Source organism: Oncorhynchus gorbuscha, linkage group LG24 (assembly GCF_021184085.1).
Source record: "Oncorhynchus gorbuscha isolate QuinsamMale2020 ecotype Even-year linkage group LG24, OgorEven_v1.0, whole genome shotgun sequence".
In the NCBI taxonomy this organism is placed as follows: domain Eukaryota; kingdom Metazoa; phylum Chordata; class Actinopteri; order Salmoniformes; family Salmonidae; genus Oncorhynchus; species Oncorhynchus gorbuscha.
The window spans coordinates 32320457-32341891 of NC_060196.1; the positions used below are offsets into that span (position 1 = coordinate 32320457).

At 45.6% G+C, this 21435-nt stretch overlaps 1 protein-coding gene across 4 annotated transcripts in view; it reads left to right on the plus strand.

The window, feature by feature from the left end:
• LOC124013125 (mothers against decapentaplegic homolog 4-like) overlaps positions 1-21435 on the plus strand; it is a 46137-nt gene that overhangs the window by 10969 nt on the left and 13733 nt on the right. For all 4 annotated transcript variants that reach the window (XM_046327303.1, XM_046327305.1, XM_046327306.1 and 1 more), the window contains exon 2: positions 553-793. In XM_046327303.1, coding sequence (XP_046183259.1) covers positions 557-793 — 237 coding nt within the window. In that variant the 5' untranslated portion in view covers positions 553-556. The remainder of the gene's footprint in view (positions 1-552; positions 794-21435) is intronic.

Below are 21435 nucleotides of genomic sequence, written 5' to 3' on the forward strand. Positions count from 1 at the left end.
GAGCACTTGTTGGCTGCTTTTCCTTCACTCTGCGGTCCAACTCATCCCAACCCATCTCAATTGGGTTGAGGTCGGGTGATTGTGGAGGCAGGGTCATCGGATGCAGCACTCCATCACTCTCCTTGGTCAAATAGTCCTTACAAAGCCTGGAGGTGTGTTGGGTCATTGTACTGAGGGTTATCAGCTGAGTAACAATGCCAGTAAAGAATGATAACACACACACTCGCAAGTCGTAAAAACTAAAAGCACAAGCCTTGATACACAACTTCCCTACGTTTTGTGTGTGTGTCTGTATGCGCTAATGGTGTGCACTCATGTCTGTTCTCATGAATACAGTATGGGTTATGAAGGAGTTATGAAGTCCTATCGTAGGACAGTATTTTGAATTGTATGCCATAACAGTATCACAATGTTGTCATTAACATGGCATAACAACTGAATGTCAAGACAGTGTCATTTTACATGCACCTGAACCTTTATGACAAGTGTAATTAACATATGTAAAGGGTTATCATTATGCCAATCACTGACCTCTCCATCCTCCCTCGGCAGCATCATGTCGGTAAACGCCCCCAGCAGCAATGACGCCTGCCTGAGCATTGTGCACAGCCTCATGTGCCACCGGCAGGGTGGCGAGAATGAGGGTTTCGCCAAGCGTGCCATCGAGAGCCTGGTGAAGAAGCTCAAGGAGAAGAAGGACGAGCTGGACTCACTCATCACCGCCATCACCACCAACGGTGTGCACCCCAGCAAGTGTGTCACCATCCAGAGGACCCTGGACGGACGCCTGCAGGTGGGTCATACAGTAGTAAAAAGAGAGGGACTTCCTCATTTTGAGTTGCACCCCCTTTTGCCCTCAGAACAGCCTCAATTCAACAGGCCGTGGACTCTACAAGATGTCGAAAGCATTCCATAGGGATGCTGGCCCATGTTGACTCCAATGCTTCCCACAGTTGTGTCAAGTTTGCTGGATGTCCTTTGGACCATTCTTGATACACACGGGAAACTGTTGAGCGTGAAAAGCCCAGTAGCGTTGCAGTTCTTGACACACTGGTGCGCCTGGCACCTACTACCTACCATATCCCGTTCAAAGGCACTTAAATCTTTTGTCTTGCCAATTCACCCTCTGAATGGCACACATACACAATCCATGTCTCAATTGTCTCCTTCATCTACACTGATTGAAGTCTATGTCACGGAAAGAGCATGTTTTGTACACTCAGTGTACATGAATGAATACACAATATACAATTTATACTATATAGACATATTCATAGTGCAAAAGCATTGTGCCAAGTCTATAGGATAAATTATATATTTTCCACATTTTGTTTTGTTACAGTCGGAATTTAAAATGTATTAAATGGAGATGTTTTGTCACTGGCCTACACACGATACCCCATAATGTCAAAATAGAATGATGTTTTATTGATTTATTTGTACAAATATTTGGGCACTAGGGACCTATGTATGGTGAGCATTGCTGCATAGGAGATGTTATTAACAACATCGGCTGTTTTATAAGGAAATGTCAGAATGCTCACTGTTTGCTACATAACAGCAGACTCTGTAGTGTATAATGTTATGTTATAATAGGTTCACTACTAGGGTCTAAAGATACAGTATATCATGTTAACATGAGATTAACAACAACATATTATACATGTAGGCTTATAAGTGGATGACAACCATGTACTAATTTTTATTACATTTGTTATTACATTTTAATAATATTTTATAATTGACTAGTATTGACTCAATAATATTTTATTATTAAAAGCTGAAAAGCTGAAATGTATTGAGTCAATAAGTTTAGGGAAAGAGCGATACCTAGTCAGTTGTACAACTGAATGCCTTCAACTGACTCTGAATCAGAGAGGTGTGGGGGGCTGCTTTAATCGACATCCACATCTTTGGCGCCCAGGGAACATTGGGTTAACTGCCTTGCTCACGGGCAGAACGACAGATTTTTGCCTTGTCAGTTCTGGGATTCGATCCAGCAACCTTTCGGTTACTGGCCCAACGCTCTAACCACTAGTATTGACTCAGTTGTGTAAATACTTATATAAATGAGATACTTCTGTACTTCATTTAGGGCTGGGCGGTATACCGTATTTTACTATATACCGGTATTGTTGCACAGACCGGTTTGAGTTTTTACTTTGAATTTCAGTGTTTGGTTTGTTAAATGTGATGCGCAACTCCGACACGTGTAATGTCCAATTTGATAGTTTACGCCATTTTCTAGTTCAGTCATCTCTCTCCTAACCACACCAAGCCCTGCCTCCTGTCACTCAACGAGAGAGCAGTTGCTCGACCACGGAGTCACAAGCACTTTCTTGCCGTTTATTCTTCATGGTCAGATGGATGCAAAAATGTTGGTGACATGCTGCTTTCCATAAGCGTTCTATAATTACTGTACACTATTAGTTTGTGTACCTTGTTGTCTGCAAACTCCTGTTTGTTATTTTGTCTTTTTTTAGTAAGGTTGCTAAAATAATTTGTGTTATCCGCTAATGCTAATCCCTAGTTAGCTGGCTAGATGTGAGTCAGAGCAAACATAGTCTGTTAGGTAATACTGCTGGGTACCAGTGCTGATCTATGCCTAGATAAGCATGTTTGTGCAATGGCATCTTAACAGAGAGGAATAGGCAAAGCATGAATATGTTGGCTAGCTTCATGAAGTAGGAAAACATGTAATGTAACATATATTTAGGATCACCTGGAAACACTGACCAACACTTTGGTCCCTACCCTGACAGTAATTTTTTCACTCACTTATTAATTTGTTAACATGACAGGCAACAATGCATTAAAGGTGCAGCCCACTATATTCCAACTATAGAATTAGAATAATCATTATATTTCCATGATTCCAACAGTTCACCAATTAACTCGCCCTAGATTTTCTTGCCCACATCATTGCTGTGTGGCACAGTATGGAAATCATTTACATTTACATTTAAGTCATTTAGCAGACGCTCTTATCCAGAGCGACTTACAAATTGGTGCATTCACCCTATGACATCCAGTGGAACAGCCACTTTACAATAGTGCATCTAAATCTTTTAAGGGGGGTAGAAGGATTACTTTATCCTATCCTAGGTATTCCTTAAAGAGGTGGGGTTTCAGGTGTCTCCGGAAGGTGGTGATTGACTCCGCTGTCCTGGCGTCGTGAGGGAGTTTGTTCCACCATTGGGGGGCCAGAGCAGCGAACAGTTTTGACTGGGCTGAGCGGGAACTGTACTTCCTCAGTGGTAGGGAGGCGAGCAGGCCATAGGTGGATGAACGCAGTGCCCTTGTTTGGGTGTAGGGCCTGATCAGAGCCTGGAGGTACTGAGGTGCCGTTCCCCTCACAGCTCCGTAGGCAAGCACCATGGTCTTGTAGCGGATGCGAGCTTCAACTGGAAGCCAGTGGAGAGAGCGGAGGAGTGGGGTGACGTGAGAGAACTTGGGAAGGTTGAACACCAGACGGGCTGCGGCGTTCTGGATGAGTTGTAGGGGTTTAATGGCACAGGCAGGGAGCCCAGCCAACAGCGAGTTGCAGTAATCCAGACGGGAGATGACAAGTGCCTGGATTAGGACCTGCGCTGCTTCCTGTGTGAGGCAGGGTCGTACTCTGTGGATGTTGTAGAGCATGAACCTACAGGAACGGGCCACCGCCTTGATGTTAGTTGAGAACGACAGGGTGTTGTCCAGGATCACGCCAAGGTTCTTAGCGCTCTGGGAGGAGGACACAATGGAGTTGTCAACCGTGATGGCAAGATCATGGAACGGGCAGTCCTTCCCCGGGAGGAAGAGCAGCTCCGTCTTGCCGAGGTTCAGCTTGAGGTGGTGATCTGTCATCCACACTGATATGTCTGCCAGACATGCAGAGATGCGATTCTGTAGTTGTTGACATCGGAGGGATCGAGTGTAGGTTTTTTCAGAAGGGGTGCAACTCTCGCTCTCTTGAAGACGGAAGGGACGTAGCCAGCGGTCAGGGATGAGTTGATGAGCGAGGTGAGGTAAGGGAGAAGGTCTCCGGAAATGGTCTGGAGAAGAGAGGAGGGGATAGGGTCAAGCGGGCAGGTTGTTGGGCGGCCGGCCGTCACAAGACGCGAGATTTCATCTGGAGAGAGAGGGGAGAAAGAGGTCAGAGCACAGGGTAGGGCAGTGTGAGCAGAACCAGCGGTGTCGTTTGACTTAGCAAACGAGGATCGGATGTTGTCGACCTTCTTTTCAAAATGGTTGACAAAGTCATCTGCAGAGAGGGGGAGGGGGGGGATTCAGGAGGGAGGAGAAGGTGGCAAAGAGCTTCCTAGGGTTAGAGGCAGATGCTTGGAATTTAGAGTGGTAGAAAGTGGCTTTAGCAGCAGAGACAGAGGAGGAAAATGTAGAGAGGAGGGAGTGAAAGGATGCCAGGTCCGCAGGGGAGGCGAGTTTTCCTCCATTTCCGCTCGGCTGCCCGGAGCCCTGTTCTGTGAGCTCGCAATGAGTCGTCGAGCCACGGAGCGGGAGGGGAGGACCGAGCCGGCCTGGAGGATAGGGGACATAGAGAGTCAAAGGATGCAGAAAGGGAGGAGAGGAGGGTTGAGGAGGCAGAATCAGGAGATAGGTTGGAGAAGGTTTGAGCAGAGGGAAGAGATGATAGGATGGAAGAGGAGAGAGTAGCTGGGGAGAGAGAGCGAAGGTTGGGACGGCGCGATACCATCCGAGTAGGGGCAGTGTGGGAGGTGTTGGATGAGAGCGAGAGGGAAAAGGATACAAGGTAGTGGTCGGAGACTTGGAGGGGAGTTGCAATAAGGTTAGTGGATGAACAGCATCTAGTAAAGATGAGGTCGAGCGTATTGCCTGCCTTGTGAGTAGGGGGGAAAGGTGAGAGGGTGAGGTCAAAAGAGGAGAGGAGTGGAAAGAAGGAGGCAGAGAGGAATGAGTCAAAGGTAGACGTGGGGAGGTTAAAGTCGCCCAGAACTGTGAGAGGTGAGCCGTCCTCAGGAAAGGAGCTTATCAAGGCATCAAGCTCATTGATGAACTCTCCGAGGGAACCTGGAGGGCGATAAATGATAAGGATGTTAAGCTTGAAAGGGCTGGTAACTGTGACAGCATGGAATTCAAAGGAGGCGATAGACAGATGGGTAAGGGGAGAAAGAGAGAATGACCACTTGGGAGAGATGAGGATCCCGGTGCCACCACCCCGCTGACCAGAAGCTCTCGGGGTGTGCGAGAACACGTGGGCGGACGAAGAGAGAGCAGTAGGAGTAGCAGTGTTGTCTGTGGTGATCCATGTTTCCGTCAGTGCCAAGAAGTCGAGGGACTGGAGGGAGGCATAGGCTGAGATGAACTTTGCCTTGTTGGCCGCAGATCGGCAGTTCCAGAGGCTACCGGAGACCTGGAACTCCACGTGGGTCGTGCGCGCTGGGACCACCAGATTAGGGTGGCCGCGGCCACGCGGTGTGGAGCGTTTGTATGGTCTGTGCAGAGAGGAGAGAACAGGGATAGACAGACACATAGTTGACAGGCTACAGAAGAGGCTACACTAATGCAAAGGAGATTGGAATGACAAGTGGACTACACGTCTCGAATGTTCAGAAAGTTAAGCTTACGTAGCAAGAATCTTATTGACTAAAATGATTAAAATTATACAGTACTGCTGAAGTAGGCTAGCTGGCAGTGGCTGCGTTGTTGACACTACACTAATCAAGTCGTTCCGTTGAGTGTAATAGTTTCTACAGTGCTGCTATTCGGGGGCTAGCTGGCTAGCTAGCAGTGTTGATTACGTTACGTTGCGTTAAAAGAACGACAATAGCTGGCTAGCTAACCTAGAAAGTCGCTCTAGACTACACAATTATTATAATAAAAGTGCAGAAAATGCAGAAAATTATATTTGTTTGGATTCAACAGTATAAATTTTGTATTTATTAACGATGCTCATTAGCTGCTGCCAAGGCAAGTTACTTACATTGTGTCTTCCAACGCCTCTGGTATAATGTCCACTACCGTTCAAAAGTTTGGGGTCACTTAGAAATGTCCTTGTTTTTGAAAGAAAAGCACATTTTTGTCCATTAAAATAACATCAAATTGATCAGAAATAAAGTGTAGACATTGTTAATGTTGTAAATTACTATTGTATCTGGAAATGGCAGATTTTTTTATGGCCCATTATCAGCAACCATCACCACTATGTTCCAATGGCACGTTGTGCTAGCTAATCCAAGTTTCTCATTTTAAAAGTCTAATTGATCATTAGAAAACCCTTTTGCAATTATATTAACACAGCTGAAAACTGTTGTTCTGATTAAAGAAGCAATAAAACTGGCCTTCTTTAGACTAGTTGAGTATCTGGAGCATCAGAATTTGTGTGTCGATTACAGGCTCAAAATGACCAGAAACAAATAACTTTCTTCTGAAACTCATCAGTCTATTCTAGTTCTGAGAAATGAAGGCTATTCCATGCGAGAAATTGCTAAGAAACTGAAGATCTCGTACAACACTGTGTACTACTCCCTTCACAGAACAGAGCAAACTAGCTCTAACGAGAATAGAAAGAGGAGTGGGAGGCCCCGGTGCACAACTGAGCAAGAGGACAAGTACATTAGAGTGTCTAGTTTGAGAAACAGACACCTCACAAGACCTCAACTGGCAGCTTCATTAAATAGTACCCGCAAAACACCAGTCTCAATGTCAACAGTGAAGAGGCAACTCCGGGTTGCTGGCCTTCCAGGCAGAGTTGCAAAGAAAAAGACATATCTCAGACTGGCCAATAAAAATAAAAGATTAAGATGGGCAATGGAACACAGACACTGGACAGAGGAAGATTGTAAAAAAAGTGTTATGGACAGATTCATTTAAGTTTGAAGTGTTCGGATCACAAAGAAGAACATTTGTGAGACGCAGAAAAAATTAAAAGATGCTGGAGGAGTGCTTGATACCATCTGTCAAGCATGGTAGAGGCAATGTGAGGGTCTGGGTGTGCTTTGGTGGTGGCAAAGTGGGAGATTTGTACAGGGTTAAAGGGATCTTGTAGAAGGAAGGCTATCACTCCCATTTTGCAACGCCATGACATACCCTGTGGACGGCGCTTATTTGGAGCCAAGTTCCTCCTTCAACAGGACAATGACGCAGAGCACAGCTCCAAATTATGCAATAACTATTTAGGGAGTGGACAGCACAGTCACCAGATCTCAACCCTGTTGCTCTGTTGTGGGAGCAGCTTGACCGTATGATTTGTAAGAAGTACCCACAAAGCCACTTCAAATTGTGGGAGGTGCTTCAGGAAGCATGGGGTGAAATCTCTTCAGATTACCTCAACAAATTGACAACTACAATGCCAAAGGCTGTAATTGCTGCAAATGGAGGATTCTTTGATGAAAGCAAAGTTTGAAGGACACAATTTTTATTTCAATTAAAAAAAATATTTATAACCTTTTCAATGTCTTGACTATATTTCCTATTCATTTTGCAACTCATTTCATGTATGTTTTCATGGAAAACAAGGACATTTCTAAGTGACCCCAAACTTTTGAACGGTAGTGTACATTTTCTTAAACATTATGACAACTCAGCGACACAATGGTAGGGATTAACTGAGCTGGGCTTGGGTCATTGATAATCATTGTCTCAACGCAGCCTTATAATGCTGTGAAACGATCCAAGAACCCAAATGATTTGGATGGAAAACAAGTTTTGTTTCCATAAGGTATCGAAATTGTCAATAAATGTTACACCCTCAGAGTTGCAATAGTCACGTAGCCAGTTATGGAAGGCTAAATGTCTGCTGGAATGTTCAATGCTATGATTTAGGGAGGGCACAGGGCCAGATATTATGGTGCGTTTGTTGGTGTAAAGCATAGAACCATTCATAATGTCATTGAATCCCACATGAACTATGATCAACAGAATTTCCTGCTGCAGGTTTAAAATGTTTTGGCGCATCTTATTGATGACCTGTACTCCGTTTTTATTCCAGTTACTGAGATGTTTCTCGCCATTGAACTGCCCAATACAACGGCCGGAGAAGGGGATGGGGAAATCTGCCCATTCCTACCCCTCACATTAGTGGAACCTTTCACGAGCCCACTAGAAGCAGGATAGTATACGCCCGCAGCTCTGGCGATAGATCCAGACCTCCCACAGCAGGCAGTGCCCCGTCAGATCCAGAGAGATGGAAAGGAGCTGAACTCGACGACAAAGCCGCTGCTGGAGTCAGCGTAGTTGGAGTCAGCTCAGCCGTCGCAGACACAGGCAGTCCCAGCGATAAAAACGCAGGTAGATCAGGCACGAGGGCTGCGAATATCAGTCCTCAAGGTAAGACCCAGATGCAGACAGTTCAAAGTAACAGAAGTTTATTACAAAAACAGGGGGCAGGCAAACGCCAGGTCAAGGGCAGGCAGAGATCAGTAATCCAGAGCAGAGTCCGAAATGTACAGAATGGCAGGCTCAGGGTCAGGGCAGGCAGAATGCTTAAAACTAGAAAACGGACTAGAGAGAAAACAACAGGAGTACGGGAAAACGTTGGTAGGCTTGACGAGACAAGACGAACTGGAAACAGACAAACAGATAACTCAGGTATAAATACATAGGGGATAATGGTGCAGATGGGCAACACCTGGAGGGGGGTGGAGACAAGCACAAAGACAGGTGAAATAGATCAGGGTGTGACAGCTAAGCTATTCCTCATGATAATCTTCTCCGGACCTCTTGCAGACACTCCAGTTCACTTAGCAGCATGCCGCTGCCTTTGGTTTCCACGTTACTTGTGACATGGGACCAGCGCTGATTGGAACAATCCTCTTGCTGTTCTTCATCTACTCCGCTACAAGATGGAGGATGAGAAGCAGTTGGAGGTGACTTCCTTGACAGGCAGGCTCCAGGTAGCACAGGCCATTCGGATAGGGACAGCAGACAAGGTGGGGATACATCCATGAAGCCCGAGTGGCATCCAGCCACAGGTGTTGAGAAAGTTTGCGCAGAATTGAAATTTGCTTGCTAAGGATAGCAACCGTATTCCTGTAATCCTCCGCAAGCAAACAATTGCTGCACTGTACTCCTGATTGTCAATATTGTCCTGGACAAGAGCATAATAAACACAGCTTCTACCGTGCTGGAAACTTTTGTTAGTTATTCCAGGCGAAGCAGGCTCCATTGCAACCTAGCTAGCTAGCTGGCTAGTTGATAGCAGGTTTTGACACAAACACTTATGAACAAATAAAACAAAATCGAACTTCAAAAACAACTGCACAAAATAACAGGTCGAAGCGCAGGAGGTATCTGAATTTGTGATGAGTTCTTGGCAGGAAATCGCTTATAATTTATCTGTTGCCAACCTAGGGGTCATGAACTACTCAGAAAGCATATTTAGAACTTTTATTATTCGAAAACATAAAATACTGTCAAATACTGGCATTATTTCATCTTCAATAAATGTGCAAACATTTCTAAAAACATGTTTCACTTTGTCATTATGGAGTATTGTGTGTAGATAAAAAATAAAAATAATAATTGAATTCTGGCTGTAATACAACAAATCATGGAATAAGTCAAAGGGTATGAATACTTTCTAAAGGCACTGTATATGGACACCTGCAGAATGGTCACCTTTAGCACACATAGAGAAATGTAAGTAGTACACAGTACAGGCCTATTGATCCTGGGCAAAGTGTAAAAAATACAGTAAACCTCAATCTTGCATTATGATTTCATTTGAAACTTGTCTTTAACAATGTTTGATATGAGGAGGCTAACACGACTCAGGATAAGACCCAGATGCAGACACAGGAGGCAGACAGGTCGAATTCCAAATGTTTATTACAAACGGGGCAGACAAACGGCAGTTGCAGGGCAGGCAGAGGTCGGTAATCCAAGAAAATGTAAAACAGGGACAGAATGGCAGGCTTAGGGTCAGGGCAGGCAGAATGGTCAGAACTGGGAGGACTAGAAAACAGAAACTAGATATACTGGAATACGGGAGAACACGCTGGAAAGACTTGACAAGACAAACGGCAATAGACCAACAGAAAACGCAGGTATAAGTACACAGGGCATAATGGGGGGAAATGGGAGACACCCGGTGGGGGGTGGAGACAAGCACAAGGCAGGTGAAACAGATCAGGGTGTGACGGAGCCGATTATTTAACTTGAGTTTAATAAACGGAGCAATACATAAATAGACCATTTATGTATGTCATGCCACATGGTCATATGTAGCCTAATGTGAAATCTCTCAAGGTTTCTTCCTGCCTACTGTAGGGAATTTTTCCTTGCCGCTGTTGCCCTGGTTTTCTCTTTTGAGAGTTAGACCAAGGTTTCTGTCAAGCACTTGCTGCCAAACACATGTTGGAGATATTCTGCTGAAAGACATGGACATTTCTGAATGATTTTTATGATGACGGAAACCTCTTTCATAGACTATGCCTGTAACGAATGTTGGCTAATGTTACATGGCAACAGTCAAATGAGGAGGTGCTAATTTATGCAGATGCTATGAGGTTTCAGTTACTTAAGCCTTGCTAATGGTGGCTAATGCTGCAAAGTGACTACTCAATGAGTCTATGTGTGTGTGTGTGTGTGTGTGTGTGTGTGTGTGTGTGTGTGTGTGTGTGTGTGTGTGTGTGTGTGTGTGTGTGTGTGTGTGTGTGTGTGTGTGTGTGTGTGTGTGTGTGTGTGTGTGTGTGTGTGTGTGTGTGTGTGCACCCACGGTGGATCTAGAGAGAGGTAGTTAATTCAATACGCCCTGGAAGAATAAATCCTAACTGCTGATTGAAGACATCATGCCTCACCTTCTGTGACCTTCTCCCCAACAAAAGAGGGAGGGGAGCGAAATAGAGAGAGGGGGAGCTGTGGAGACATAGCTGTGGACTAGATCAGGCTTCAAATGTCTAATGACTTTGCTCACAGTCACATGTAGATCCATATCCTCTCTTTCTGTCACCCACTCTCCCCTTCTCTGTCTCTCTTTCTGTCACCCACTCTCCCCTTCTCTGTCTCTCTTTCTGTCACCCACTCTCCCCTTCTCTGTCTCTCTTTCTGTCACCCACTCTCCCATTCTCTGTCTCTATTTCTGTCACCCACTCTCCCATTCTCTGTCTCTCTTTCTGTCACCCTCTCTCTCCCCTTCTCTGTCTCTCTTTCTGTCATCCACTCTCCCATTCTCTGTCTCTCTGCCTGTCACCCACTCTCCCATTCTCTGTCTCTCTTTCCGTCACCCACTCTCCCCTTTTCTGTCTCTCTTTCTGTCACCCACTCTCCCCTTCTCTCTCTTTCTGTCACCCACTCTCTCTCCCCTTCCCTGTCTCTCTTTCTGTCACACACTCTCCCTTTCTCTGTCTCTCTCTCTGTCTCTCTTTCTGTCACCCACTCTCTCTCCCCTTCTCTGTTTCTCTTTCTGTCACCCACTCTCCCTTTCTCTGTCTCTCTCTCTGTCACCCACTCTCCCTTTCTCTGTCTCTCTCTCTGTCTCTCTTTCTGTCACTCACTCTCCCCTTCTCTGTCTCTGTCCCTTTTCTCTATCACACACACACACACACGCATGCATGACCGCACACACGCAGGCACACACACATACATTAAATACTGTACGAACTCAACCCCCCCATTTTCACACATAATTAATCTCCCTGCCACACACACACCGTTTCCCCTGCTGATTCCAGGTACAGTCAGAACAGTATTGACACCAGCAGCTGTAGTAGCAGAGCAAAAGTGACATCATCACACAATACATTAGACTTAGTGCAGGGTGCGAATTATACATTGACCCTTGGAGGAACCCTGAAAAGTTCTCTACACAAATTTGGTGCTATTGTCACAGTCAGGATCCAAACCCAGGTCTCCCACAGGAGAAACCAATGTCTCGACCATTAGACCAAGGGTGAGGGTGACACTTTTGAAGTCCGCTACGTCAGCATCCCCGGTAACCCCTATCATTTAGCCCAGGCCTGTATAAACAGATTAAAGTCTCTTGTGTCTCTAATGTCTCTGTTCCTCTTCCATAGAAACCTCATGGAAGTTTATCATGAGGTTCAATCTTTGCTTCAATCAGCATTACAGACAGTATATTTTCACATCCGTTTAATATTTAATCATATTTATTTTCACAGTGTTAAACAATATGAAATATAACCACATCGCCTATTGATTAAAACATGCTGTTATATTGTACAGGAATATTCATTTATTTTTGACAGTTTTGTCACTCCACCCGTAGAGTGCCTTTTAGGTAGTGTACTTTTGTAAAAAAAATATATATATACAAAAATTCACCTAATTTTAACATTCTGTCTTAAAGAGCACATGTTCAACTTTTTGTTGTTATATTTATGACATTTTATTACATTTTTAAAACAAAATAAACATACACAGACAACAGACAAACACACATCAACATCCCACCTGCCCAGACCCACATGTTCCCACCGCATTCATCTCCAGATCGCCTGCAAGACTCTATGCCACATGTCCTCAAACTGCACCACTCTGCCTTTCTCGGTCGCCCACACACTTTCAATATTCTAACAATAATGCATTTGATTCTTCCCCTGTCCCAATGATGGAGGATCACTTGATTTCCAGTTTTTAAGTAAATGTTTTTTCAAAATGATTGATGAGACAAGTATGGTCCAACTCACTGGTTATCTCACCGTGCCCTCATATGGCATACCTTGAAATATGCAGATAGACGGATTAAAAGTACATTTACATTGTAAAACTTCCGACAGCCAACTTTCTAACTCCACCCATAACTGTTCTACTTTATAGCACTCCCAGAAAGCATGAATCATTGAGTCACTGTTAGTTTTACACTTAAGACATGACTCTGCCGTTGTGCTGTAGAATTGATGCATTTTGTCTCATGTATAATACGTTCTATACATTCTTGTGCCAATATCAGTTCTTTTTAAGTCTTGGTTCCAATAGTTTGTATTTTTTTCTAAGAGATTGTTAGATGGATAGGCTCCCTGCAAGGTTTTGTATATCTTACCTAACAAATTAATATCATTTCCTGAATCAAATTGGATTCCCTCAACGTTGCTTGATCAATATTTTATTGTGTGATATAAAACCTTTAAGTTGCATGTATTTGAAAATGTCTATATTGGTCAGTCCAAAAGGGATTTTTAATTCTGTCATGGAAATGCATTTATTTGACTTGACTTGACTTTTCCATGTGGGCCAATTTATTGCTGAATTCTGAAAAGCTATCCAATACTTGTTCCATAGGGGTGTGTTTTAAGGAGTGTTATTAGTTCTTGTACAATCTGTTTAATTTTCTTCCATATTGTTATAGTGTTCTTAACTATGAAATTGTTAATGTTCTTAGCTTTATCTTTTGAAAATAGACATGTGTAAAGATTCTGCATCTTCAATATGTACCCATTGTTCCTCTTTAGTGCATTTAACAATATGTCGCAAGTAAAAGCCTTGGGTGGCGAGTTGATACAATTCCAAGTCTGGAAAGTTAAAATCACCATCAGATTTAAGGAGATGTAAAACTTTCCTTTTTATTCTATGAGTTTCATATCCCCATATAAAGTGACTGAGTATACATTTTATAATATAGAAACTTTGGGAGCCATGCCATTCTAAAGATGTTTATTCTACCAGTAAGATTTATGGGAAGATTGTTCCATTTAAATAGATCTGCTTTCATGTTGTTGAGTAATGGGATAAAGTTCAATTCTTGACGCACCCATCCCTTTAGTGGGATCATTTTCATCAACACCCCCTGAATTGCAGCGCGCCAAATTCAAATTAAATTACAAAAAATATTTAATTTTCATGAAATCACAAATACAATATAGCAAAACACAGTTTAGCATGTTGTTAATCCACCTGGCGTGTCAGATTTCAATACAGCTTTTCGGTGAAAGCATAACAAGCGTTTATGTAAGAACATCTCTCTCAGTAGACAAAATATTACAAACACTAGCAGCCAAGTAGATTGGTCACGAAAGTTAGAAAAGCAATAGATTAAATCGCTTACCTTTGATGATCTTCGGATGTTTGCACTCACGAGACTCCCAGTTACACAATAAATGTTCCTTTTGTTCCATAAAGATAATTTTTATATCCAAAATACCTCCATTTTGGCGCGTTATGTTCAGAAATCCACAGGCTCGAGCGGTCATGACATTGCAGACAAAAATTCCAAATAGTACCTGTAATGTCCACAGAAACACGTCAATTTTTTTTTTATAATCAATCATCAGGTTGTTTTTAAAATATATAATCGATAATATATCAACCTTGACTGTCACTTTTTCAATAGGAGAGGGAGAGACAATGGCTGCCCCACTCTGTTGCACAAGCAAAACTGCGAACACCCAGCTGTCCACTGATGTGATGCAATGTTATCTTTCTCAATCATTTTTCACTATGTCTAAAGACTGTTGATACCTTGAGGAAGCCATAGGAAAAGGAATCTGGTTGATATCCCTTTAAATGGAGGCAAGGCATCCAAAGGAACAGAGAGCTTTTAGGAAAAACAGCACTTCCTGGTTTGATTTTCCTCAGATTTTCCTCCTCTGTTATACTCACAGACAATATTTTGACAGTTTTGGAAATTATATGCATATTCTAGTATCTGGGGCTGAGAAATAGGCAGTTTCAGCCTCTGCCTGACCTGACCCCGAGCCCGCCTGCTGTTCCAGTGCCTTACGCCATCTCTGGATCATTGACCCCTGCCTGCCTTGACCTGTCGTTTGCCTGCCCCTGTTTAAATAATAAACATTTGTTTCTTCAACACTGTCTGCTTTTGGGTCATACCTTAAAACGTGATAGTACGAACTGGCCATGACTGACCCAGAAAACTAGTACCAGCTCCGCGATGGCATCTCCTCCCAAGGAGCCTCCATTGGTAGGCACGAAGGGTTGCTTCGCGGTCTGATGGAAGGGTTCTAGAACGTGGCCGAACGTCACGACCTAGCATTGGACACATTGTGGGAGCAATTCCGTGGGCTGTCTACTAGACAGCCTACCACAACGGTACTCTCCCAGCCCCTCAGTAGCCCGGCTGGGAGCAGCCCGGCCGGGAACTCCACTTACCTCCCCCGGAGCGCTTTGATGGAGAGTCGGGCACCTGTCAGTGTTTTCTCGTCATGGAGTTGCAGCCTTCCTCCTTCCCCTCATCACGCTTTTGTCCGGGAGGGCCCTCCCCTGGGCTATGGCCGTTTGGGAACAACAGTCTGGAGGGTTTCGCGGCGGAGGTGAAAAATGTCTTAGAGGCTCCGGTGTCTGGGAGAGAGGCTACCTGGAAGTTACTCCAGCTTCGGCAGGACTCTCTCAGTGTGGAAGACTATGCAGTGGACTTCCACATGCTAGCAGCGGAGTGTGCCTGGAACCCGGAAGCGCTGTTCGACACATTCCTGCACGGATTATCGGAGGAAGTAAAGGACGAGCTTGCAGCCCGGGAACTCCCGACGGATCTCGACTCACTCATTGCCTTAACCATCCGGATCGATGGACGGCTACGGGAACGTAGGAGGGAGAAGAGGTCTGATTGCGGTCCCAATCGCTCACTCAAGGATCCCACCTTGCAGCTGATGAACTCCAGAAGTCCCCGAGAGGATCAAAGCTTACCTGAGTTCCTCCAAGAGCCTTCGAAGACTGCCGATTTACCTCTTCCCGAGCAGATGCAGCTCGGCAGGGCTAGGCTGTCTCCGGCTGAACGGGTACGCAGACTGTGTATTGTGGTACTGCCGGTCATTATGTGTTTACCTGTCCCTTCAAGAGACAGGCGCCGACAGAGATGACCGCCTCGCTTCGCGTTCCTAGGAAACTATGCAGTTTTTTGTTTTTTTACGTGTTATTTCTTACATTAGTACCCCAGGTCATCTTAGGTTTCATTACATACAGTCGAGAAGAACTACTGAATATAAGATCAGCGTCAACTCACCATCAGTACGACCAAGAATATGTTTTCCGTGACGCGGATCCTGTGTTCTGCCTTACAAACAGGACAACGGAATGGATCGCATGCAGCGACCCAAAAAAACGACTCCGAAAAAGAGGAAAACGTAGCGGTCTTCTGGTCAGACTCCGGACAAGGGCACATCGTGCACCACTCCCCAGCATTCTTCTTGCCAATGTCCAGTCTCTTGACAACAAGGTTGATGAAATCCGGGCAAGGGTAGCATTCCAGAGGGACATCAGAGACTGCAACGTTCTCTGCTTCACGGAAACATGGCTTACTGGGAAGACGCTATCCGATGCGGTGCAGCCAACGGGTTTCTCCACGCATCGCGCCGACAGAATGCCTCATGACTAACAAGACATGGTGTGATGAAAGAAACATACAGAAACTCAAATCCTTCTGTTCACCTGATTTAGAATTCCTCACAATCAAATGTAGACCGCATTATCTTCCAAGAGAATTCTCTTCGATTATAATCACAGCCGTATATATTCCCCCCCAAGCAGACACATCGATGGCTCTGAACGAACTTTATTTAACTCTTTGCAAACTGGGAACCATTTATCCGGAGGCTGCATTCATTGTAGCTGGGGATTTTAACAAAGCTAATCTGAAAACAAGACTCCTTAAATTTTATCAGCATATCGATTGCGCAACCAGGGGTGGTAAAAACCTTGGATCATTGCTACTCTAACTTCCGCGACGCATATAAGGCCCTGCCCCGCCCCCCTTTCAGAAAAACTGACCACGACTCCATTTTGTTGATCCCTGCCTACAGGCAGAAACTAAAACAAGAGGCTCCCACGCTGAGGTCTGTCCAATGCTGGTCCGACCAAGCGGACTCCACACTCCAAGACTGCTTCCATCACGTGGACTGGGACATGTTTCGTATTGCGTCAGATAAAAATATTGACGAATACGCTGATTCGGTGTGCGAGTTCATTAGAAAGTGCGTTGAAGATGTCGTTCCCATAGCAACGATAAAAACATTCCCTAACCAGAAACCGTGGATTGATGGCAGCATTCGCGTGAAACTGAAAGCGCGAACCACTGCTTTTAATCAGGGCAAGGTGTCTGGCAACATGACCGAATACAAACAGTGCAGCTATTCCCTCCGCATGGCTATTAAACAAGCTAAGCGTCAGTACAGAGACAAAGTAGAATCTCAATTCAACGGCTCAGACACAAGAGGCATGTGGCAGGGTCTACAGTCAATCACAGACTACAAGAAGAAACCCAGCCCAGTCACCGACCAGGATGTCTTGCTCCCAGGCAGACTAAATAACTTTTTTGCCCGCTTTGAGGACAATACAGTGCCACTGACACATGCGGTCTCTCCTTCACTGCAGCCGAGGTGAGTAAGACATTTAAACGTGTTAACCCTCGCAAGGCTGCAGGCCCAGACGGCATCCCCAGCCGCGCCCTCAGAGCATGCGCAGACCAGCTGGCCGGTGTGTTTACGGACATATTCAATTAATCCCTATACCAGTCTGCTGTTCCCACATGCTTCAAGAGGGCCACCATTGTTCCTGTTCCCAAGAAAGCTAAGGTAACTGAGCTAAACGACTACCGCCCCGTAGCACTCACTTCCGTCATCATGAAGTGCTTTGAGAAACTAGTCAAGGACCATATCACCTCCACCCTACCTGACACCCTAGACCCACTCCAATTTGCTTACCGCCCAAATAGGTCCACAGACGATGCAATCTCAACCACACTGCACACTGCCCTAACCCACCTGGACAAGAGGAATACCTATGTGAGAATGCTGTTCATCGACTACAGCTCGGCATTCAACACCATAGTACCCTCCAAGCTCGTCATCAAGCTCGAGACCCTGGGTCTCGACCCCGCCCTGTGCAACTGGGTACTGGACTTCCTGACGGGCCGCCCCCAGGTGGTGAGGGTAGGCAACAACATCTCCTCCCCGCTGATCCTCAACACGGGGCCCCACAAGGGTGCGTTCTGAGCCCTCTCCTGTACTCCCTGTTCACCCACGACTGCGTGGCCACGCACGCCTCCAACTCAATCATCAAGTTTGCGGACGACACAACAGTGGTAGGCTTGATTACCAACAACGACGAGACGGCCTACAGGGAAGAGGTGAGGGCCCTCGGAGTGTGGTGTCAGGAAAATAACCTCACACTCAACGTCAACAAAACTAAGGAGATGATTGTGGACTTCAGGAAACAGCAGAGGGAACACCCCCCTACCCACATCGATGGAACAGTAGTGGAGAGGGTAGCAAGTTTTAAGTTCCTCGGCATACACATCACAGACAAACTGAATTGGTCCACTCACACTGACAGCGTCCTGAAGAAGGCGCAGCAGCGCCTCTTCAACCTCAGGAGGCTGAAGAAATTCGGCTTGTCACCAAAAGCACTCCCAAACTTCTACAGATGCACAATCGAGAGCATCCTGGCGGGCTGTATCACCGCCTGGTACGGCAACTGCTCCGCCCTCAACCGTAAGGCTCTCCAGAGGGTAGTGAGGTCTGCACAACGCATCACTGGGGGCAAACTACCTGCCCTCCAGGACACCTACACCACCCGATGTTACAGGAAGGCCATAAAGATCATCAAGGACATCAACCACCCGAGCCACTGCCTGTTCACCCCGCTATCATCCAGAAGGCGAGGTCAGTACAGGTGCATCAAAGCTGGGACCGAGAGACTGAAAAACAGCTTCTATCTCAAGGCCATCAGACTGTTAAACAGCCACCACTAACATTGAGTGGCTGCTGCCAACACACTGTCATTGACACTGACCCAACTCCAGCCACTCTAATAATGGGAATTGATTGGAAATTATGTAAATATATCACTAGCCACTTTAAACAATGCTACCTTATATAATGTTACTTACCCTACATTATTAATCTCATATGCATACGTATATACTGTACTCTACATCATCGACTGCATCCTTATGTAATACATGTATCACTAGCCACTGTAACTATGCCACTTTGTTTACTTTGTCTACATACTCATCTCATATGTATATACTGTACTCGATACCATCTACTGTATGCTGCTCTGTACCATCACTCATTCATATATCCTTATGTACATATTCTTTATCCCCTTACACTGTGTATAAGACAGTAGTTTTGGAATTGTTAGTTAGATTACTTGTTGGTTATCACTGCATTGTCGGAACTAGAAGCACAAGCATTTCGCTACACTCGCATTAACATCTGCTAACCATGTGTATGTGACAAATAAAATTTGATTTGATTTGACCTAGCTCATTTGTAGGAATGAGTACTCTGGTGGGTCTTAAGGACAATTTTGCTTCTCCCCTTTCTCGCACCCCTCTCCATGCCACCCTGCTGTGGGGGTACCTGATCAAGTCTCTCCAGATACTCATCGACTCGGGGCTGGTTTGAGACTTATGGACGTTACCCTGGCGTCCGAGGTGAGTATCCCCACTCAACCTCCATTCCCATGGATGTTAGAGCACTGGACGGGCGCTCTATAGGCCGGGTCACCCACCATACCAACCCCGTCAACCTACGAGTGTCGGGAACCACAATGAGATGATCCAATTCCTGCTAATTGAGTCTCCGCAGGTTCCCGTGGTATTGGAATTCTCTTGGCTCTAGCGACACAATCCCTCGATTGACTGGTCTATTGGTGCCATCATGGTCTGGAGCCTGTTCTGCCACACTCATTTCCTGAAGTCAGCTCTGCCTGCCCAGGGACGCCTTCCGCTTGCCATGTGGAGTACCAGGACCTCTGGGAGGGGTTCAGTAAGGCCCGGGCCACTTCGCTTTCACAACACTGACCGGTATCCAAGAAGGTCAAGCCAGATGCGCTGGCACGCCGCTATAGCCCCGCAGCTACACCCCCTGAAGCCGAGGCCTTCCCCCCCCTGATTTAAGATCATTAGCCCCTCTGCTGTTCGTCCTCTGTTGCCCCGTACCCTTCTTATACTTCCTACCTTTCCTGTGTCTAGAATTAAACCCATGTCTCACAACCCTTTGTCTCCTGTTTCCAGGTCCCACCCCTCTCCCTCGTCTCATCGACGGCCGACCAGCGTACATGGTGAGACGCCTCCTGAAGGTTCGACCTCAGGGCAGGGGATTCCAGTACCTGGTTGACTGGGACGGTTACGGCCCGGAGGAGAGGTGCTGGGTCTCCTCTAGGGACATCCTGGACCCAGGCCTCATCTCTGAGTTCCAATGCCGGCACCCCGCTCAACCAGGTATGTGCCCAGGTAGGACGCCAGGTGGCGTCCCTAGAGGGGGGCTACTGTCACACCTGATCTGTTTCACCTGTTCTTGTGCTTGTCTCCACCCCCCTTCAGGTGTCGCCCATCTTCTCCATTATTCCCTGGGTACTTATTCCTGTGTTTTCTGTCTGTCTGTGCCAGTTCGTTCAAACCTACAAGCGTATTCCCTTGCCCCTGTCTTTGCTATAGTCCATTTTTTTCTAGTTTCCCGGTTTTGACCTTTACTGCCTGCCGTCCTGTAACTTTGCCTCTACTCTGGATTGACCTGACCTGACCCTGAGCCCGCCTGCTGTTCTGGTGCCTTACACCCTCGCTGGATCATTGACCCCTGCCTACATTGACCTGTCGTTTGCCTGCGCTGTTAAAATAATAAACTTTACTTTCTTCAACACTGTCTGCACCTCTCCATATTCTGTCGCTAAGTGTATTTTATTGCTGTCTGGCTAACTTGCCGAATGTGTGATTTAGATCCCCTGCTAAAATACTAGTTCCTGTCTGGATTTGATCGAATATAGCTTGAATTCTATCGAAAACACCAGATTTGCCCCAGGGGGGATATACAATGAAATCAATGTGCATTTTTCACCATGAAAGGTACAATTCAACATTAGAAAGCGGCCTTTTTGGTCCGTGTTCTGAGGTATAATGGAAAAGGGTTCTTATTTATCAGGATGCCTACACTTTTCAAGAGGTTAAATTAAAATTATTATAGTAAGTGCTTATTAAGTGCCAAATAAAGTAACAGGGTTGACCCGTAACAGGGTCGAAGTTTTCATCTTAAATCAGTCAAATCAGCTTATGTGCTTATCATTTTCCTGCTGTGTGTACATATCGTGCGGAAGATACTGCAAATGCAGAACCGGCTGAAGTTGCAACAGAGCCTTGGGAAATCGGTGTGCATAATAGGACACCTCAGAACATTGGCGGTCATTTTCTGTTAGTTTACAATTCCCAGCGATTCTACGTGTTGAAATAATCGCCACCGTACCACTGACCGTACTGTACTGTACCGCGGACGTTTGTTATGTCTTGTTCTTTAAAGTCTGAAAAAGACACAGCCGTTTTACCTCCTTATTATAAGCCAACCTCTTATCAAGCCTTTAATACTCGACCAATCAGTGTCCTGGGTGAGCAGAGAGGCTCTGGATAGGGCAGCCCAATAGGAAACAGAAAGGTAAACAGCTATTTGCCTGTTTTTCTGCATCCTACCGATCTGTCACCTCACTGGAACACTTAGCATAGAACAACAGGAGGTACGGCTGAGTGAAGGTCGCCATGACGTCCAGAGCCCCGTCGTCAAGCAGTGGGCC